The sequence below is a fragment of the Rissa tridactyla genome, chromosome 4, assembly GCF_028500815.1.
Source record: "Rissa tridactyla isolate bRisTri1 chromosome 4, bRisTri1.patW.cur.20221130, whole genome shotgun sequence".
NCBI classification, from domain to species: Eukaryota; Metazoa; Chordata; class Aves; order Charadriiformes; family Laridae; genus Rissa; species Rissa tridactyla.
Window position 1 is genome coordinate 2,657,285 of NC_071469.1, and position 16,223 is coordinate 2,673,507.

At 51.4% G+C, this 16,223-nt stretch overlaps 2 protein-coding genes across 2 annotated transcripts; one reads left to right on the top strand and one right to left on the bottom strand.

Moving 5' to 3' along the window:
* The first annotated feature begins 506 nt into the window (after positions 1-506).
* FTH1 (ferritin heavy chain 1) lies at positions 507-5,256 on the top strand. Its single transcript, XM_054198518.1, has 4 exons — positions 507-779; positions 2,685-2,831; positions 3,782-3,907; positions 4,917-5,256. Exons 1-4 carry the CDS (start codon positions 669-671, stop codon positions 5,079-5,081), a joined length of 549 nt encoding a protein of 182 aa, XP_054054493.1. The 5' UTR covers positions 507-668; the 3' UTR covers positions 5,082-5,256.
* Positions 5,257-5,977: 721 nt separating this feature from the next.
* Positions 5,978-15,577, bottom strand: LOC128908394 (bestrophin-1-like). The gene is made up of 9 exons (XM_054198505.1): positions 15,426-15,577; positions 14,397-14,491; positions 13,745-13,978; positions 12,529-12,683; positions 11,408-11,485; positions 9,772-9,924; positions 9,198-9,278; positions 8,339-8,490; positions 5,978-7,983 (listed from the first exon to the last, which is right to left on the bottom strand). Exons 1-9 carry the CDS (start codon positions 15,575-15,577, stop codon positions 6,783-6,785), a joined length of 2,301 nt encoding a protein of 766 aa, XP_054054480.1. The 3' UTR covers positions 5,978-6,782.
* Positions 15,578-16,223: the final 646 nt, after the last annotated feature.

A 16,223-nucleotide genomic window follows, 5' to 3' on the forward strand; every position in this document is an offset into this window, starting at 1 on the left:
TGTTAAGTTTCCTTTAGGAAACTTAGAAAACTTAGCCATGGCGCCTTTACTCATCGCTGGTGCTAACATCTAGCGTGCTTCCTTCCCCAGGCCACCGGCAAACACCACAGGCCACGGCTGCAGGTGCCTCTTGCGATGGTACCGTTGAAGCGCGACGGTACTGTCGGGCTGCGTTTGTCCGCTCGGGTTTGGCTGCCTCATGGGGCTAACCGAGGATTTTCCCCTTTATTTAACTCTTTCTTGCATTTCGAGGGGCATTTTTGCGGCAGTACCCAAGGCAGGGCGCGCTGCCTGCAGGCCGCCGTCGCTCTGAGGGGGCGCGCGCGGGCCCCGCCCACCGTGGGAGAAGCGGGGGGGGCCGAGGCACGCGCCGGCGAGGGAGGTGCTGAGTCACGCTGGGCCAGCAGAAGCGCGGCGGGAGGCCCCGCCCCCGCCAGCGCGCGGAGGGAAGGGGCGGAGCCGGGCGCGGTGACGCCGCGGAGCTATAAAAGGGGCGGCGCGGGGCGGGAGCGGGTCAGAGCGCGTCGGCGAGGCAGAGCGGAGCGGGTTCCTGCGTCAACAGTGCTTGGACGGAACCGGCTGCGCTCGGGCCCGCCGCCCCCACCGCTACTACACACACGCACTCACAGCCGTCGAGCCCACCGACTCACCACCGTAAGGCAAGAGCCATGGCAGCGCCTCCTTCCCAAGTGCGCCAGAACTACCACCAGGACTGCGAAGCCGCCATCAACCGCCAGATCAACCTGGAGCTCTACGCCTCCTACGTGTACCTCAGCATGGTGAGCGGAGGCCCCCCCCACACACACACTTCGATCTGCTCGAAGGCTTGTCCGCTGTGGGGCGTGTATGTGGGGATAGGCGTGGGGCCTGATAGTGGGGAAGGGGGGGCGCTTCGGGCCTACCCGGGAGCGCTGGTGTTCTGCGGGCAAGGGGGTTTAGGCCAGCCTTGGGGGGTGGAGGAGGCGGGCCCACCCGGTGCGGCCTCTCCCTTGAGAGGGATCCGGGCCCGCCCTGTGTATGGGGCCTGCCGGGGAAGGAGTGTCGCACCTTCTGTGGGAGGCCTGAGGAAGGGGAGGGAGTCATGGGGGAGGGGAGGGGGAGGGCGTAGTTGTATGAGGGAAGCTGTGGGGCTGGCTATCCCCCTAGAGTCGGGGGGGGTTCACTGGCGCTGCCCGCTACGGGCTCCGCACCGTCGAGCGGCGTGACCGCCTGGGGGGGTTCCCGAGTGCCGGGCGGTGCCTGCGGGCGCAGCCCCGCTCCTCCTCCCCCCGCCCCCCCGCCTTTGGGGCGTTCTCGGCCTTCCTCTGGGGGTGGGGCGGCCGCTTGTTTTCTCTAGGTGTTTTCCTTTATCTGGGTGGCGAACTCCAGTTACACGTTAACCGCTCTCTGTCCGTTGCCCTTGGCGGACTCGTTATCAGCACAGCTCAGCAGCTTCCAAGCGGCTCTGCCCTTGGGGCTGGGCTGGATAGCGGGAGTTGACTAACCAAGCGATTGGCACCTTTCCTACAGGCGTTCTTGTCTCTTGAGGCAAGGTTTTTCGTTCATGGGTTTTGAAGTGAATTGGTAGGAGCCTGTGGTTTCCTTGGCGCTGCGCTTACGTGTCTGACTTGGCACGAGGCTCCCATTTTAGCCATAGCTGAGATGGATAACTCTGGTCCAAACAGCAGCTCTGACCTCTGTGCAGCAGTCTTGGCGCTTTAGATGTGCAGTGGTAACTTGAGACTTTGTGGTGACACTGTAGTGTAGTATGTTCTGGCATTTAGGTGTAGAACTTAACAGCTTGCTTCTGTGTTACTATGATGGTCTGAACCTCACCTGCGAGCTGAATGTCATTATGTTGGTGGATGGTAGTGGTACACAAGCACCACTGTCTTACCTTGGAACCTCCAAGCTGCCGGTTTAAGAGTGGAGGATTCAGTAGTAGTTTGTCCGGTAAATAACTGGCAGTGGATACAAAGGTTTCCATTGAATCCTGCCTAGTGGCTCTGACCAAAGAACAAACAAGCTGTGTGATGGCTTCCAACTGCTGTTACAGTTCTGTAGGGCTTTCAAAAAAGATGACCTTGTATTTGCTGTTGAATATGTATTTTTAGTTCAACTTGTGTTTTTGTCTTTTAAATGTGATACTAATTTTTTTCCAGAAGTAAAAAGCGAACTTCTTTGTCTAATCCCTGAGAAGCCAAGGGAAGCATGTGAGCTTTATTGCAGAAGTACTCAAAGTTCTTGGCCACTCTTAACTGGTGTTGCAAGTCAGAACCTTGACTTGTGGTTATTGTAAAGAAACTCAGGCAAACAAAGGGAGCAGGGAAGTTTTCTCCTTCTTGAAAAAGGCTTTCCAAGTCTGCTGTGTTTAAGGCATTTGAATGATGCTGAGGTAAGGTATCTGTAGGGTGTGGGGTTCTTTGTATCTTCAGAACTCAACCACAGATATTAAGTATTTGTGTTCATGATAGGGATACAGGTTAAAATTTAATCCTAGTCAGGAAAATCTAACTTGCTACTAAGGGAGGAGTTTTGCCACATGCCTTGTTTTTGTCAGTGCTACTGCTAGCCTTAGCTTGGACTCCAGCCATCTTGAAGTAGGGCTGATAGGAGACACAGCTGAAGTCATAGTACGGACTTGGCTTTGTGTGACTGCTGGAGTAAGGCTTGGGGTTTTGAGCATATGAATTCTTCTTTTTCAGTCCTACTATTTTGATCGGGATGATGTGGCTCTGAAAAACTTTGCCAAATATTTCCTGCATCAGTCCCATGAGGAACGTGAGCATGCTGAGAAACTGATGAAGCTACAGAATCAGAGGGGCGGACGCATCTTCTTGCAGGACATCAAGGTGAGGAGTGGAACTCTGGGTTGTCCTGTCTAATGCAGAACTGGACTTGTGGTCTGCCTCCAGGCTGGAAGGGGATGAATTTCCCTGTGGGTCCTCTCCCAGAAGGAGCAGTAGCTGACAGTAGATAAGCATACCACATTGCTGTGATCTGTGTGTGGCACTGTGCCCACAGTCTAGAGAAGTGTAGTAACTTGTTAATTTGTGCTGATTGACTAATAAAAAGTACTTCCTGTGTAAGAAGAGGCTGCCTAGTCCTAGGTGGTTTGCTGTGGGGGTGAGGGTAACTAGAACACAACTAGTTCATCTACCTTAAATTTAATGGTAGGAGCCTTCTCTGTTCTCTGCACTGCTTTGTAGAGAGCTCTTGACCTGCTTGCCAGGGAATGTGAAGTCTCAAGTTCCCAATTGCTTGTTATGGCTCACTGCAAGACTTCATAGCACTGTTTTCTTGAAGTCACTTTAATTAGATTATTCAGAACAGCATAAAGTAAGCAATGTTGTAGGGACAGTTTAATGCAGGAGAAGTCTTCATGGGCAAAACGGCAAACAGAGTGTACCAGACTCTATACTAGGCAGTTCCAAGCTGAAGACTAGACTTGCCTGTACTGGTGTCTCAACTGCTTCATTTCTGAGATTGTGCCCATTACCTATTTAGGCAGATACTTAAGCCATTAGGTTATAACGGGAGGGGGAAGCAAGTAGCTCTAGTAGCTGTCTTGCCTACAAGAGCTCAGAGAACATAACGTGAGGGGAACCTAGGGGATGGGGACAGGTCTGGGCCTTGGAGCATGCATTCAGTTCTGTTCTGAGCGCTCTGTGTGTCCGCCAAGTTTTTGAAGATACTTGAATGCCTGAACTTGGTTTAAACAGGCTTTGAGACGGATCTAAAAGACTTCTTAATGGTCTATGAGTGCTTAGAGAAAATATGGTTGTGCGCTTTCCCCTTCTAGAAACCAGATCGTGATGACTGGGAGAATGGACTGACTGCAATGGAGTGTGCCCTGCACCTGGAGAAGAATGTGAACCAGTCACTGTTAGAACTGCACAAATTGGCAACTGAAAAGAATGACCCACATGTAAGTAGATGCTGAAGCTGAGGATGTGACTGTGCAATGAGGGAGCTTGTATGTATCTAATTGTGTGGGTTTAGGGTGGAGTTGTGTGTCCCTGCCATTCCTAAACGTGAAAAAAGGATGTGAGCTAGTGGTGTAGCCTTCCCAAAGGGAAGGGCCCAGCTGCCATCCGGTACCTTAGCTGTTTGGTAGGATTACTGCCATCTTTTTTCCAGGAGGACCAGTTATAGTGTGCTAGGGTGGCTGGGGCCCGCCTTACAGAACAGTGGGTGCATCTCTTTTTTCAAACCCTTCTGTTGCTCTTGGGAGCAGAGGGCACTCATGTGGACAGCACTTTGAAGTGAAGAAATGTATTGAGCTGTATGAAGAAGGCTTATTTCTGTGAGGGATCAGTTTTTCAAACCAATGGATGCCTGTAAGGCTGCCATGAAACTTTGACAGTCACTCCTTTGGAACGTTAAAAGCCCTGACACTTCAGAAGGTAGTATCTGAAAACACGGGTTTCTTCACAGATGGAAGTTACTGGCAAAGCTGGATTGAGGCTTCTTAGTATCAGGAAGAGAACAGCAGCTGTCAGAATCAAAGTACTCTTGGAAGTGTCCTGCATGAGTTAAAGGGATTTCTTTTAAAAGAAAAAACATAACTGGACCATTCTACAGGTGTAAATCCTCATGGTCATGAATTGAAGTGCCATGCAGAAGGGCCTTCTAAATCTGTTCAGAAACTTCCCTGTTGCTCTCTAGTGAGGAAGAGGGGAGGCTTTCTGAGCTGATGCTGTACTGCAGGGTTCTGAAGCGAGTGTGTCCAGATAAGCCTGCCTCACTCTGGTCTTGTTCTGGCATTGCTGAGGCAAAGCTAAAGGCTTCTTCCCCTCGGGCATCTTCTGCAGCTTTAAAATTGTCGTTCTGTATCCTTTCCTTTCCCTAGAGAGGACTGGTAGGATTTCAGATGCTGCTTCAACAGGATAAGCTGTGTCTGGGCCTAAATGTAAACCCTTTTGTCTCCCTTTCAGTTGTGTGACTTCATTGAGACTCATTACCTGGATGAACAGGTGAAAGCCATCAAAGAGCTGGGTGACCATGTGACCAACCTGCGGAAGATGGGGGCACCAAAATATGGGATGGCAGAGTACCTCTTTGACAAGCATACCCTCGGGGAAAGTGACAATGAGAGCTGAAGTCTTGCCAGGAGCCACCCTGTGGGTTTCAGTGGGACTCCTACTTTACTGTCCAGCCATGCATGCATCTTCAGCTATCTAGATAAACAGTTCTCATACTCTGTACCAAATATCACCCCTACTTTCTCTTGTGTTTTGTGTATTGCCCTCCATCCAATAAAGTGACTTGGCTCAATTTGGCTTTTTCTGTTTCTCTCATGAGCGAGAGGCTTGCACTTGCAGGATTGTGCTCCATAGTATCTCTTGTGGCAGCCCTCTGAAGTTGGGCATGTTAAAAGGATCAGGTTGTACTTGCTTAGTATTTTTATAAAAATAACTTTTTTTCCCCAAGCCAGTGGTATCTACTGCAGGAGTCGCTCAGTGACTATAAAGTTGTGTTTTAAATGCCTTTACCACCAAAGCTGGTGCTCTAATGAATGTGCATGGAAAGGAAGGCTGGAGTATCTGAGTGGTCCCTGTGGATTTAGATGAGGCTATTAAAGGGTTAGCACCCCACTAGACATCATGCGTGTCTAACGAATGGCACTACACTTGTGTATGGAGAAAATATACTGTGAATCAAGGCTTCAGAGCTGTGTGCTGTAAGGAGGATGGACTGAAACAGCAGAGCTACAGGAACTGCCTCAAGGATGCTATGTCAGGAGTTGCAGTGGGTGGTGGTGATGTCTGCCCAGGTCTGGCAGCTGTACTCGGAAGGCAGAGAGCTGTTGTGAAGGCATTGGAAGGAATGTGGGAGGTAGACTTAAGTTTGTCATGTGCCTCCTGTGATACAGGAGACTTGCAGCTGTTTCTGAAGATAGAAGAAGTAGGAAAACTGTGGTTTCTCTAAATTCCTATTGTTGCATGGAAACTAAAATGAGGAAGCAAAACAGGTGGTCCCAGACTTCAGCCTTGCTTTTATTAGGGAAGACAGTAAAAACTCATAGCTCTACAGTGTCTGCTACCATCCGGATGCCTTCTCTCTGATCACTGTCAAATCAGTGGCAAGCGTGATGTGGAAGCAATGTGCTGGGCAAATACCATTGGCTGTGGTGACCTGTTCTAGTAGACACTTGCCCTGCCTTATCCCGTTACTTTTTCCAGTACTGGAAAACAACACCTAGGCATGGTTTCAAGAAGCACTGTAGGTCTGCGTCACAAATGATGTGACTTGCTTCTGTCCCTTACTTTTCCCGGAGTATCTTGTCAGTAGTGCAAGTCCTGCCTGAGACTTCTAATGGATCTTGTGACAAATGTTAACAAAAAGCTCAAGTTCCAATTCTTGCTGTGATGAGGAAGGGGGAGGTATCCTCATTAACTACATTCCCCTTCTGTTTTATGCTACACCTGCACTCCAGGTTCTTCAGGCTGGTACTTGCTGAGATACTGCTCTGCTGTCAGGTGCCTGCAATACCTAACACTCCAAGTCTTGTTTGTTCTTTTGCTAAAAACAATGGAAAAAAAAAAAAAGGGGGAGGTGTTTTTTGTTTGGTTTGTAATTGTTGCAACACTGAAGTTGTACCTGCTGCTGTACCCGAGGCGGGTAGCAGTGTGTCACTAGGGCTGCCTTTAGCCTAGGCTGGGCTGCGTGGTCCAGCAGTAGGAGGTTTGGCCACACTGCCCTTCTGTTTGGGTGGGTGCCAGGGTGGCCAGGTGCACAGATACTGCAATATCACTAATACGGCAGGTATCAACAGAACCATGTGTACCTCTTGGTCTCCTCTAGCTGTACTGATCTATCTGCTCTTCACATGTGCTTTCGCTGGTCTCCAGGATGACCTCCATCAGCCCGACGTAGTCTCCTTCAGCTAGAGAGATGCCAGAGTCATTAGGGGATGGACTCTCCGCTCGTCTTGGCTCTTTTGTAGGAGGAGTATTCGTGCTTCCGTTTCCAGTATCTCTCACAGTCCTGGAAACCTCTGCTGGATGCTGGTCTGGAGCGCTGGCTGCATCTTCTAAACTTAGGCTGCGAGCGTCAGGGCCCATGTTGCCCATGTGGGATCTCTCCAGCACTGGAGATGTTACAGGAGTGAATGAGAAGCAGAGGGAGGCGCTGCCTCCGGGGGTTTTGTTACTGGGGGTGTGAAAGGCAGTTGAATGCTCCGAATTGGGGGTGGCTGATGCTGTGTTCTCCAGGGTTAGCCAGTGCGGGTGGGAAGCTTTCAAGCTCTTCAGACTCTTGAAGCTACCCTGCTTCTCGTAGTCTGGGGACTCTGCCAGGAAGGGGAATTTTGGGCTGTCTGATGCTGTAGACTGTGCTCCTGGACTCCCTGTGGTGGCAGCTTCTCTGCTTTTACTGTTAGAGTTGCTCTTCTCTTCTTCTACTGTTAAACACAGCGAGTCAGGACCTTTGCTCCGATCTGTGGGCCAGATAAATGTTTCCTTTGCACCTGAGCCAAGGGAGCTCTGGCTTTTGTACATGTCACTGACCCTGGATGGTGAGGCATTGACAATGACGTCCCTAAGAGAAGTTGAGCATGCAGCAATACTGGAGAGTGCAGGAGGCTTCTTGCGGCCTTGGCGTCTAGAAGGGAAGATCATGGGGATAGAGCTGATCGGTGTCTGTGGAGCACTGTAGAAACCAGGTCTCTCATAAAATGGGGTTGACATGAAGGCGTCAAACTCCCTTAGTTTTCTGTCTTCACTGTCCCACTGCTCCTGTGAGCTGGAGTCTCCCCTTGGCTGATTGATGCTGCAAGGGCTTCCAGACTTGCCCATGTCTTGGTAAGTATAATTGGAGAAAGGGGATGCAGGGTCTCCTCGCCTGCGCAGCAGGTTCATCCGGGAAGAGGACCTGGAGAAGCTCGGTGACTGGACGCCGAGGAGGCGGCCCAGGTGTCCCAGTAACGGTGTGGAGTGGTTTGCCTCCTCGTTCTCTTTAATTTGCTCCAGGGGCTGGAACTCCATCTCCTCTTTCTGCATGCTGGGGAAAGGCAAAATGGGCTGTTAGGTGGTCACAAAAGAAGGTGGTTTCTGGTGGAGAGGCTGCTGGTGACAAGCCTCTTGCTTCCTGTATTGCCATTAGGTATGTGTTAGGTCCTCCACCATATGGATGCTCATAGCAGAGGGGAGGGGAGGGGAGGGGCAGAGGTATCCTTTTCCGTGGGTGATGTTGGCTGTTAACCTTGGATGAGCCTAGAAGTATCTTGGAGCAAGATTTCACAAACTATGGAGAAAGGTGTTACTGCTCATTCTGAGTCTTCAAATATAATATCCTGCACAAGACCTGATCCAAGGTGTAAAGGTGGACTGTTCTGACACCCTGTGGTTCCACTCACCTGATATCAAAAGTTGAGCCAAGGAATGATGGGCGCTTGTACTCAGCGGTGGCTGCGGTGTAGGGTGGCTGGGGATCGGGCTCGTTCCAGTATAGGTCCTTCTCCAGGATGGGTAAATCCTGATGCATCTCATCCACTGCCATAAGGGAGACCTGCAGCAGACAGCAGAAATGTCACACGGGACGAGCAGCGATACGTGTGGACAAAGGAATGCAGGGCAGGAGGAAGTGATGTAGCACAGAAGAGGGGCAAGTGGCGGAGTTTGCTGTGTGTTTTCCTGGCACTTGGGTTGTTTTTCACACGGAGAGATTTGATTAATTGGAAGGACAGTGATGCTGAAGGAGACAGGAAAGCAATATGCTCACTAGGACAGAAGGGCTCAGTGTTAGCAAAGGCAGGAGGTGGAGAGTTACTGCATGGAAGAAAGCAGAGGAGGCAGTTTCAGATACAGACACAGGGTGGAAAAAGCTTGGGAGAAGCAGGAATGATGTGTCATTAAAAGGTAGCGAGGGTACGGAACAAAGTCTGGATCCATCATGTGTGCCAGAGCACGGACTAAAGCTGCAATTGGTCTCGGTGTGCAGGGTACGCCAAATGCCCTGCCTTCCATGGTGTGGGGGGGTCTTCCTGGCACAGGCCTTGCCGCACATTTTTTCTGGAGCCTGGGATGTCTCCTTGACTACTGAGGGGGAACATTGAGCTGGCCACCTTCGCCCTTATGTTTGTTGGGAAACCTGATGTTCTCCTGCTCTCCTAGCCACCTCCCCTCTGGAGATCCTTGCTAAACCCTCAGGCGCGGTCCTGCCTCGGTGTTCTTCTGCAGGTCAGGTTCATCTGGAGGATCCTGCCTTCACTTTACCTGCAGGTTCCTGTCGATGAGCCAGTTGGTTTCAAAGTCGTCATCGTCCTCCCCAAAAGGGTTGATGAGTTGCTCGGCCACCTGCATGTGGAGAGCAACACAGCAAGGGTCATCCATAGTCATACCCGCCCCTTTCCCTGTGGGGAGAAGGCCTGTGGGGCAGAGTCAAGCGTGATGTCGTCTCAATTTAGAGCAATGCTGTTCCTCCCAAGAAAAGGTGGATTAAAAATGGAGGCCTGCCAGTGCCTTGGAGATGTTGGTACACACAGGTGAGCCCCTTCCTCACGTAGCCCTCCTGCAACTGCAGGCCACCGCTGTAGGTAAAGTATAGTCTCTTTTTCCTAGTCAGGACCAAAGTTTAGGAGAAGTGGAGCTGGTCTCCATGGTGAGACGCTCAGAAACAGAGAAGGTCTTGGCAATACCCTCAGCCCCTGTTGGCTCCCTTTTTGTCTGCCAGCACCTGGCATGTTGCCCATAGACCAAAGAACACAGCTGGGTCCCTGGTGAGCACATGCTGGAAAAAAAACCTCGGCTGGGTCAGATTCTAGCTCCAGACATATTTTTTTGGACTTACCTTTAGCCAGCCAGCATAGAAGAAGAACTGCAAAAACGTAAAGACGGGCACAAAGAGATCTAGTTCATGGCCAGGATATGCTTTTTCTGGATCCAGGAACTGCCGCCCAATCAGACAGGCCAGGAAGAAGCTGTAAACAGCCACGGTCACCACCTGGGAAAGATGCCAGGGGACACATCAGAGGAGCTTGAGTTCCCTGCTTGCTTTCCCAGCATCTCTCTTCACTTCCACCCCACACATCTCCCAAAGAGCAGCAAGCTGCTGCAGAGCTGCTGGCTCTGTAGCCTTTTGAAAGCCTCGGATTCAGTTATGACAGGCTTCTCCTCTGCTTTTTGCAGGAAGATGCACTTCCACTGCAGAAAGCTTTAAATATGCCCTTTAGCTGTTAAGTACGCGGTATTTTGTTCCATGCTGTCCCTGGAATGACGTCTCTGTAGGTGTCACAGAAAGATAGTGGCAGAAGAAAGCATGTGACATCCTGGATTTAAAAGCTTAAACGACTGACACGTGGCTGTGTGCTTGTTCTGCTGCTGCAGGAAGGGGTGCTGGGAGCTCTTTTCGTTCTTGCCCTTGCCTCTCCTGAAAGCTGTTTCCATCCCCTGGCCACTTCCAAGACAGGGAGGGGAACTTGCTGCCAGCTCTGAACTAGCTCCTTCCTTCCCGGTCCTCACGCTGGGCTTTTTTTATATTTGCCTGCTTCCTTTCCCAGATTTCAGGCTATGGTGAGCGTTGTGCTTTTCTCTGTAATCATGGGACTAGAAAACTTCCCCTTTTCAAATTAAAAGCAGCTGAGGCTCTTGCGGGATCTCTTGACGCAACAAGCAAGGCGGGGGGGATTCAAAACAAACACCCAGCATCACAAGACTCTCCAGCTAGCCACGCAGTTCCTTGTCAACAGCGCAGGGCTGTTTCCTGACGGGCAGGACATAGAGTGCCTGGAATGGCAAACTGTGCATTGTGGATGGGCACCTATAAAAACAAATGGGTCATGGACTGCAGAGGGGGTAAAAGACGTGCTACGATACTGCTCTTGCTCCCAGTCCGTGCAGGAATATAGTTTCCCAACGTGTTCCCCGTTAACCTTCAGCGCTGCGCGGATGGAAGCAGTTCCTCTTTCACGGCGGGGTGCATTGGTGTTATCTGAGCAGCTGGATTGTATGAGACAAAAGGAGCAGGGCTGGTGCCGAAGCGTCTGGCTGGGTTTGCATTGAGGGAGCTGTTAAACAGCTGAGGACAGACACACAGCTCTCGCTTACACACGTGGCACAGCTCCACCGGAGCTGCCCTGCCGGAGCAGCTTTGCTGGCAGACAGATCTCGGCTCTGCCGAGTCAGAAGAAACTGCTTCAGGGATGTGCTTGCTGCAAGGGGGTGCGGGGAGTGGATCCGTGTTTATCTGTGTTTTCCGTGTACCTGTGTGGCTCGCATCACGGCTAGTTATCCCCGGGCAATGTGTGTTTCGGTAGAGGTGGCTGTGTCTGAGTTATGGAAGTAGGGATGAGGCGTCCAAGGGTACCTCGCATCGGCATGGTCCATGTGTGGGTCAGGTATGGGCGTAAATGGGGGTGTCTCTTCTAGCATGGATCACTGTGTGCAGGCAGGCAGCGGAGCAGTAGGTGGGGGGGATCCCTTCTCACCTGAGTGTAGACCAGGGGGATGCTGATCCAGTCGTACCCGTAGAGTCGCCCGCACTGGCTGCGCAAGGTGTTGAGCTCCTGCAGTGGGGAAAAGGAATGGTCTGTCAGCCATTTGTGTCATGTCCCTCATTGCTCCAGCCCATTCCCTCCTGCTCGCACCTCCTCTGGAAGCGGGGAGCTCAGCCAGGACTCCTGCTCCCTCGGTGCCCAGCCTCACCCCAGCAGACCACCAGCAGGGTCTCACGCTTGCCCTGGAGGAACTTCTTGCTGCCTGGATGTCTCCATCTGAGCTCAAGATCCCTTCCTAGCTCACTTCATAGCAGTGTTTTGCGCCTCACAAAAAGAGCAGCCAACAGGTTAGTCAAAGAATGTCTCAGGAGCATGCATTTCTTTCTCCTGGCTATGCAGTGAGTCTAGATAAATAGCCCAGAGGGAGATCTCTTTTCCCGGGCAGATGAATCTCACTCCAGGCAACAGAAACAATGTGACTTTCTCTGCACATGAATACCAGGAAGGATGAGCTGCTCTGGACCTTTTTTCTCTGCAGCTGGGCAGGGATTGTTGCCAGGTCTTGCCTGTGGCGCATGGCCTGCTTCCCAGGACTATCTAAGGGTTTTCAATAGTGAAGTTTTCTACAGGGATCTTGGTTGTTGTTTTGACCTCTCCTGGTCTCTTGCAGATACAAGCTTCCTTGTGCTTCCTTGCGGCTTTTCATCTGTATCCTAGAGACCTCCACTGGCCACTCTGGAGTGTGTGAAGGCTGGAGGAAGGTTGATCAAGGACCTGCTACACGCGGGCCTCCCATTACCACACCTAGATGGGAGTCCCCCGTTTCCTCCCAGTCCCCCGTTTCAGAAAGATGTCAGTTTCCCCCTGCCTCTAATATTTGTGACAGTGCTACCATGTCTGTAGGCCATGAAAAGCCCTGTTCCGTCATGAGCTGGAGAGTGGCAGCAGGGTTATTTCCCATCAAAGTTAATGTAATATCCCCAGGGACAAGCTTGGCTCACTGTCGTACCTCACCATTCCTGTTCCTTGCCTGACCCCTGGAAATCCCTGTAGTTCCGCCCAGAGGACTGGACGAGGATCTCAAACAGTTGCTTATTGCCTCGGTCACTCACATTCAGGATGCCTTGGAGTAACACGCTGTCCCGGATCCTCCCCTCGTTCCTTGCCTTCACAGCCAGGTTGGAGAACCACACGCACGGGATCCAAAACTTGTTGTGGGGGGAATTCAAGCTCTCAAACTTCTTGTGCTCTTCTGGTGTCATGAGGCCTGGGTGGAAAAGAGTAGATGGGAGAGGGATGGCCATAGAAGGCAGAAAGAAATCGATCTGGTCTGAAATTAAAATATCTAAATCTCAGGTGGTCACCTTCGCTCTCCTTAAAATTCACAGGAAAGACTCGGGCAGTCAGCCTTTGGGAGTCACATAAAAGGAGGACAAGTCTTCTTGTTAAAACTTTGAGTTACAGAAGCGCGAGAGGCAGGCTTTATCTCATTTCACTTTGAGTGGCTGCAGCATATCTGACCTGATCACGGTCAGCAGGGAGATGAAGTACTGCTGAGGGTGCAGTTGCCTGGTCTAAGTAGACATTTGTTGAGAATGGGATAACTCGTGTCCTAGAAGTGCCTATTTCTCTCTCTGGATTGCAAAGGGAACCCAGTTGACTGGGGCAGGTGCAGACATCTCCATCTGGGCAGGCTGGGAAGTGTTGTGCCTTGAGGAGCATGTTCAGAGAGGATTCAGGGAGCCCAGCCGTTAAAAGTCAGAGGTCTGAGGCTCTTATTCCCACCTGCCCAGTGGAAAACTGTTGCCTTGAGGGAGGACAAACACACTACTTGGCAGGGGTCTGCTCTGCTGTAGATCTGTGTATAGGGTCGTTTACTACAGAGAGCTCTTCTCATCCCAGGCACAATTTCAGTTCAGGGCGAGCAGCTCCCAGGGAAGTCGCTGCACCACAGTTACCCTAATCTGATCAGCCAGGGCTGCCCTGTGGCCGGCAGCGCACCTGCATTCACAAACTGGGTATTGACACTCTCCTTACGTAAAAAATTTGGGCAGAGACCCATCATCTTTCAAACATGCCTTCCAGACAGTACTAGTAACAAGCATGCTGGGAGAGATAAACAGTTGATTATTTCAGAAGAGCAGAGCTTGAGGGCATTTCAGAGGGCATGAGCGGATGCTTAGCACCCTCTGCAGACATCAGCTGAGCACATTGCTGCAGTCTGGAGGTCATGAGGCCCTTTCCAAAGCTCTTTGCCCCAAAACCAGTAGCAAGGTGCTGCTGTCTGCTTCGTACCAGAGCTGTGCAGAAGGGCGTACCGGTACTGACCTGCCCTCACGACATGTTCCATGCTGGGAAAGCGCTTGTAGACAGCCGTGCTGACTGAGCGCAGGATCAGCACGCTGCACAGGTTGCTGTAGCGCATGAGGGTGCGTCGCAGGAGCCGCCCGTACTCATCTTCTCCATCCACGTTGCAGGAGACCAAGTTCATGATGCGGTCAGGCCACGGGATGCTCTCGTACTGAGCCCACCAGCGGGACACCACCAGAGCCACGTAGAAACCTAGAGGCGAGCTGAGCAAATTAGCCATCCTAAAGGAGTGGGAGATGTAAACGCTCATGGGTAGGATGTCTGGTACTGCTCATAAGGGGATGGGTGCAGGCATGCCCAGAGGGCAATTCGGATCTCCATGTTAGAGTGTGGGTTTGTCCTGGTTTGAGGTTTCACAGTTTATTTGGTGCTACTTGGTGCCTGCCCTCCTGGCAGAACCCAGAACATGCTAGTACGTCTGGCCAGTGCAAGCTGTGTGCTGGGGGCGTACCTTACAGCTGCAACGTGGAATGATGTATTCTGAGTTTTACAAAGGCAGAGGGAGGGATCTGCTCAGCAAATCTTGCCTGCCTGCAGAGCTATGTCACACCAGAGAGAAGAAATGCTGCCCCTTTCCCCTCCCAGTGCGTTCCCAGACAGAGCTCCTTACCCAGCACAAAGGACACGGGGATTAGCTCAGCATAGCTGTTGCAGTAGAGCGCCAGCTTCTCAAACATCAGCCTTTGGCTCTCGCTCAGGATCAGCCTAAAAGGGAGAAACAGAAGCATCACCCTCAGAGAAGAGTCTGTGCCTTGTTGCGCCTGTGGGGTTAGGAATCTGGCAAGGGAAGCCAAGGATGGACACTGCCACGCTGCGAGTCTGGGGATGATGTGAGCGAATGGCCCCCACAAGCCTGGGACATCAGCCCACCTCCCCAAAACACCCTGCTGAGCAGTCCAAAGGAGCCAGAAGTGGTCACTGACGGAGAGTGTGGTAAGTGATGCAGTCTGATGTCAGGGACTACCCCTATTTTTCTCACTCGGGACAGTGCCATGTGGTATCAAGGGACTGATACAGAGCTTGAATATGCACCACAGTTCACTTAATATCCTGCAAAATGTCCGTCCAAGCTCTGCTCTTACGTGAGTTCCTGCCTTTTTCTTAGAGCTGCTTCCCTGCTTGTGTGCAGCATCTCTGGTGGAACCAGCTAGGGGAGCAACCTGTCTTTCCTCACCAAAACCAGCCCAGCCATAGACTATGGTTGCCTTATTACAGATTTGTGGTCCCAGAGCTAATGTCTGCTCTCAAAAATGTACCCAAGGTATTGCCTGTTGTGTACCAAGGGAAACTCTCTCCTAGAGCTCCCCACTGTGGGACATCTCCAGTACTAGTTCAGTCTTGGTCTCCACTGATCTACACACTATTATTCTGTAGGTAATCATCAACTGCAACTCTTAATCCAAGGGAGGCAAAACTGTGTTGCTTCCCAGACAGAAAGAGGAGATTTATCTGTTGCTAAGCCGCATTGGAGCAGTGAGGAAGGACCTTTCCTTTCCTCCTGTCAGCAGAGGCTGGTGGGTGGCCGGCCAGCTCCTCTTCACCAGGATCACTGTCCCCATCCTGTGTTGCTCAGTTGTCCTGCTCCAGGACAGGCTGAGAGTGAGGGGCTGCGGTAGTGTCGGGGTGTAAGGATACTTACCTGTAAACAAGACTGATGGTGAAGTAGAGAGAGATGAAAATAAGGAACTCGGAGTACAGAAGTTTGTAGATACTTCCTTTCCATTGGAGCAGGAGCTGTGAGAAGGTGCCTAGGCGGGCGTCAGCCACGCGGTTGGTGTATGTCACTGTCATCACCGATCCTAGTGGAGACACAAAACGAGCAGTTGTTGAAGCTGCCAGCAAGCTTGCACAGAGGGAGGAGACAGAGACAACTCAAGTGTCCTGGCATGCAAGCCGGATGGAAGGAAGGAAGGAGGGAAAGGAAGGAGGGAAAGGAAGGAGGGAAAGGAAGGAGGGAAAGGAAGGAGGGAAAGGAGGGAGGGAAAGGAAGGAGGGAAAGGAGGGAAAGGAGGGAAAGGAAGGGAAGGAAGGGAAGGAAGGGAAGGAAGGGAAGGAAGGGAGGGAGGAAGGGAGGGAGGAAGGGAGGGAGGAAGGGAGGGAGGAAGGGAGGGAGGAAGGGAGGGAGGGAGGGAGGAAGGAAGGAAGGAAGGAAGGAAGGAAGGAAGGAAGGAAGGAAGGAAGGAAGGAAGGAAGGAAGGAAGGAAGGAAGGAAGGAAGGAAGGAAGGAAGGGAGGGAGGAACAATGAGTTAAGATCAAAAGACAGGTAAGATGAAGTCAGTGACACGGAGAACCAGGAGGAAATTTATGGTAGGCAATTAATTTGATGAGCTTGCCATCTTTTTCCTCTCTTCGAGCTGCATGTGAGCTGGTTACAATGACAGAGAATATATTTTCAGGTGGAGCCCTTGGTTTCTAGTGTTTGATTATTAGCATTCA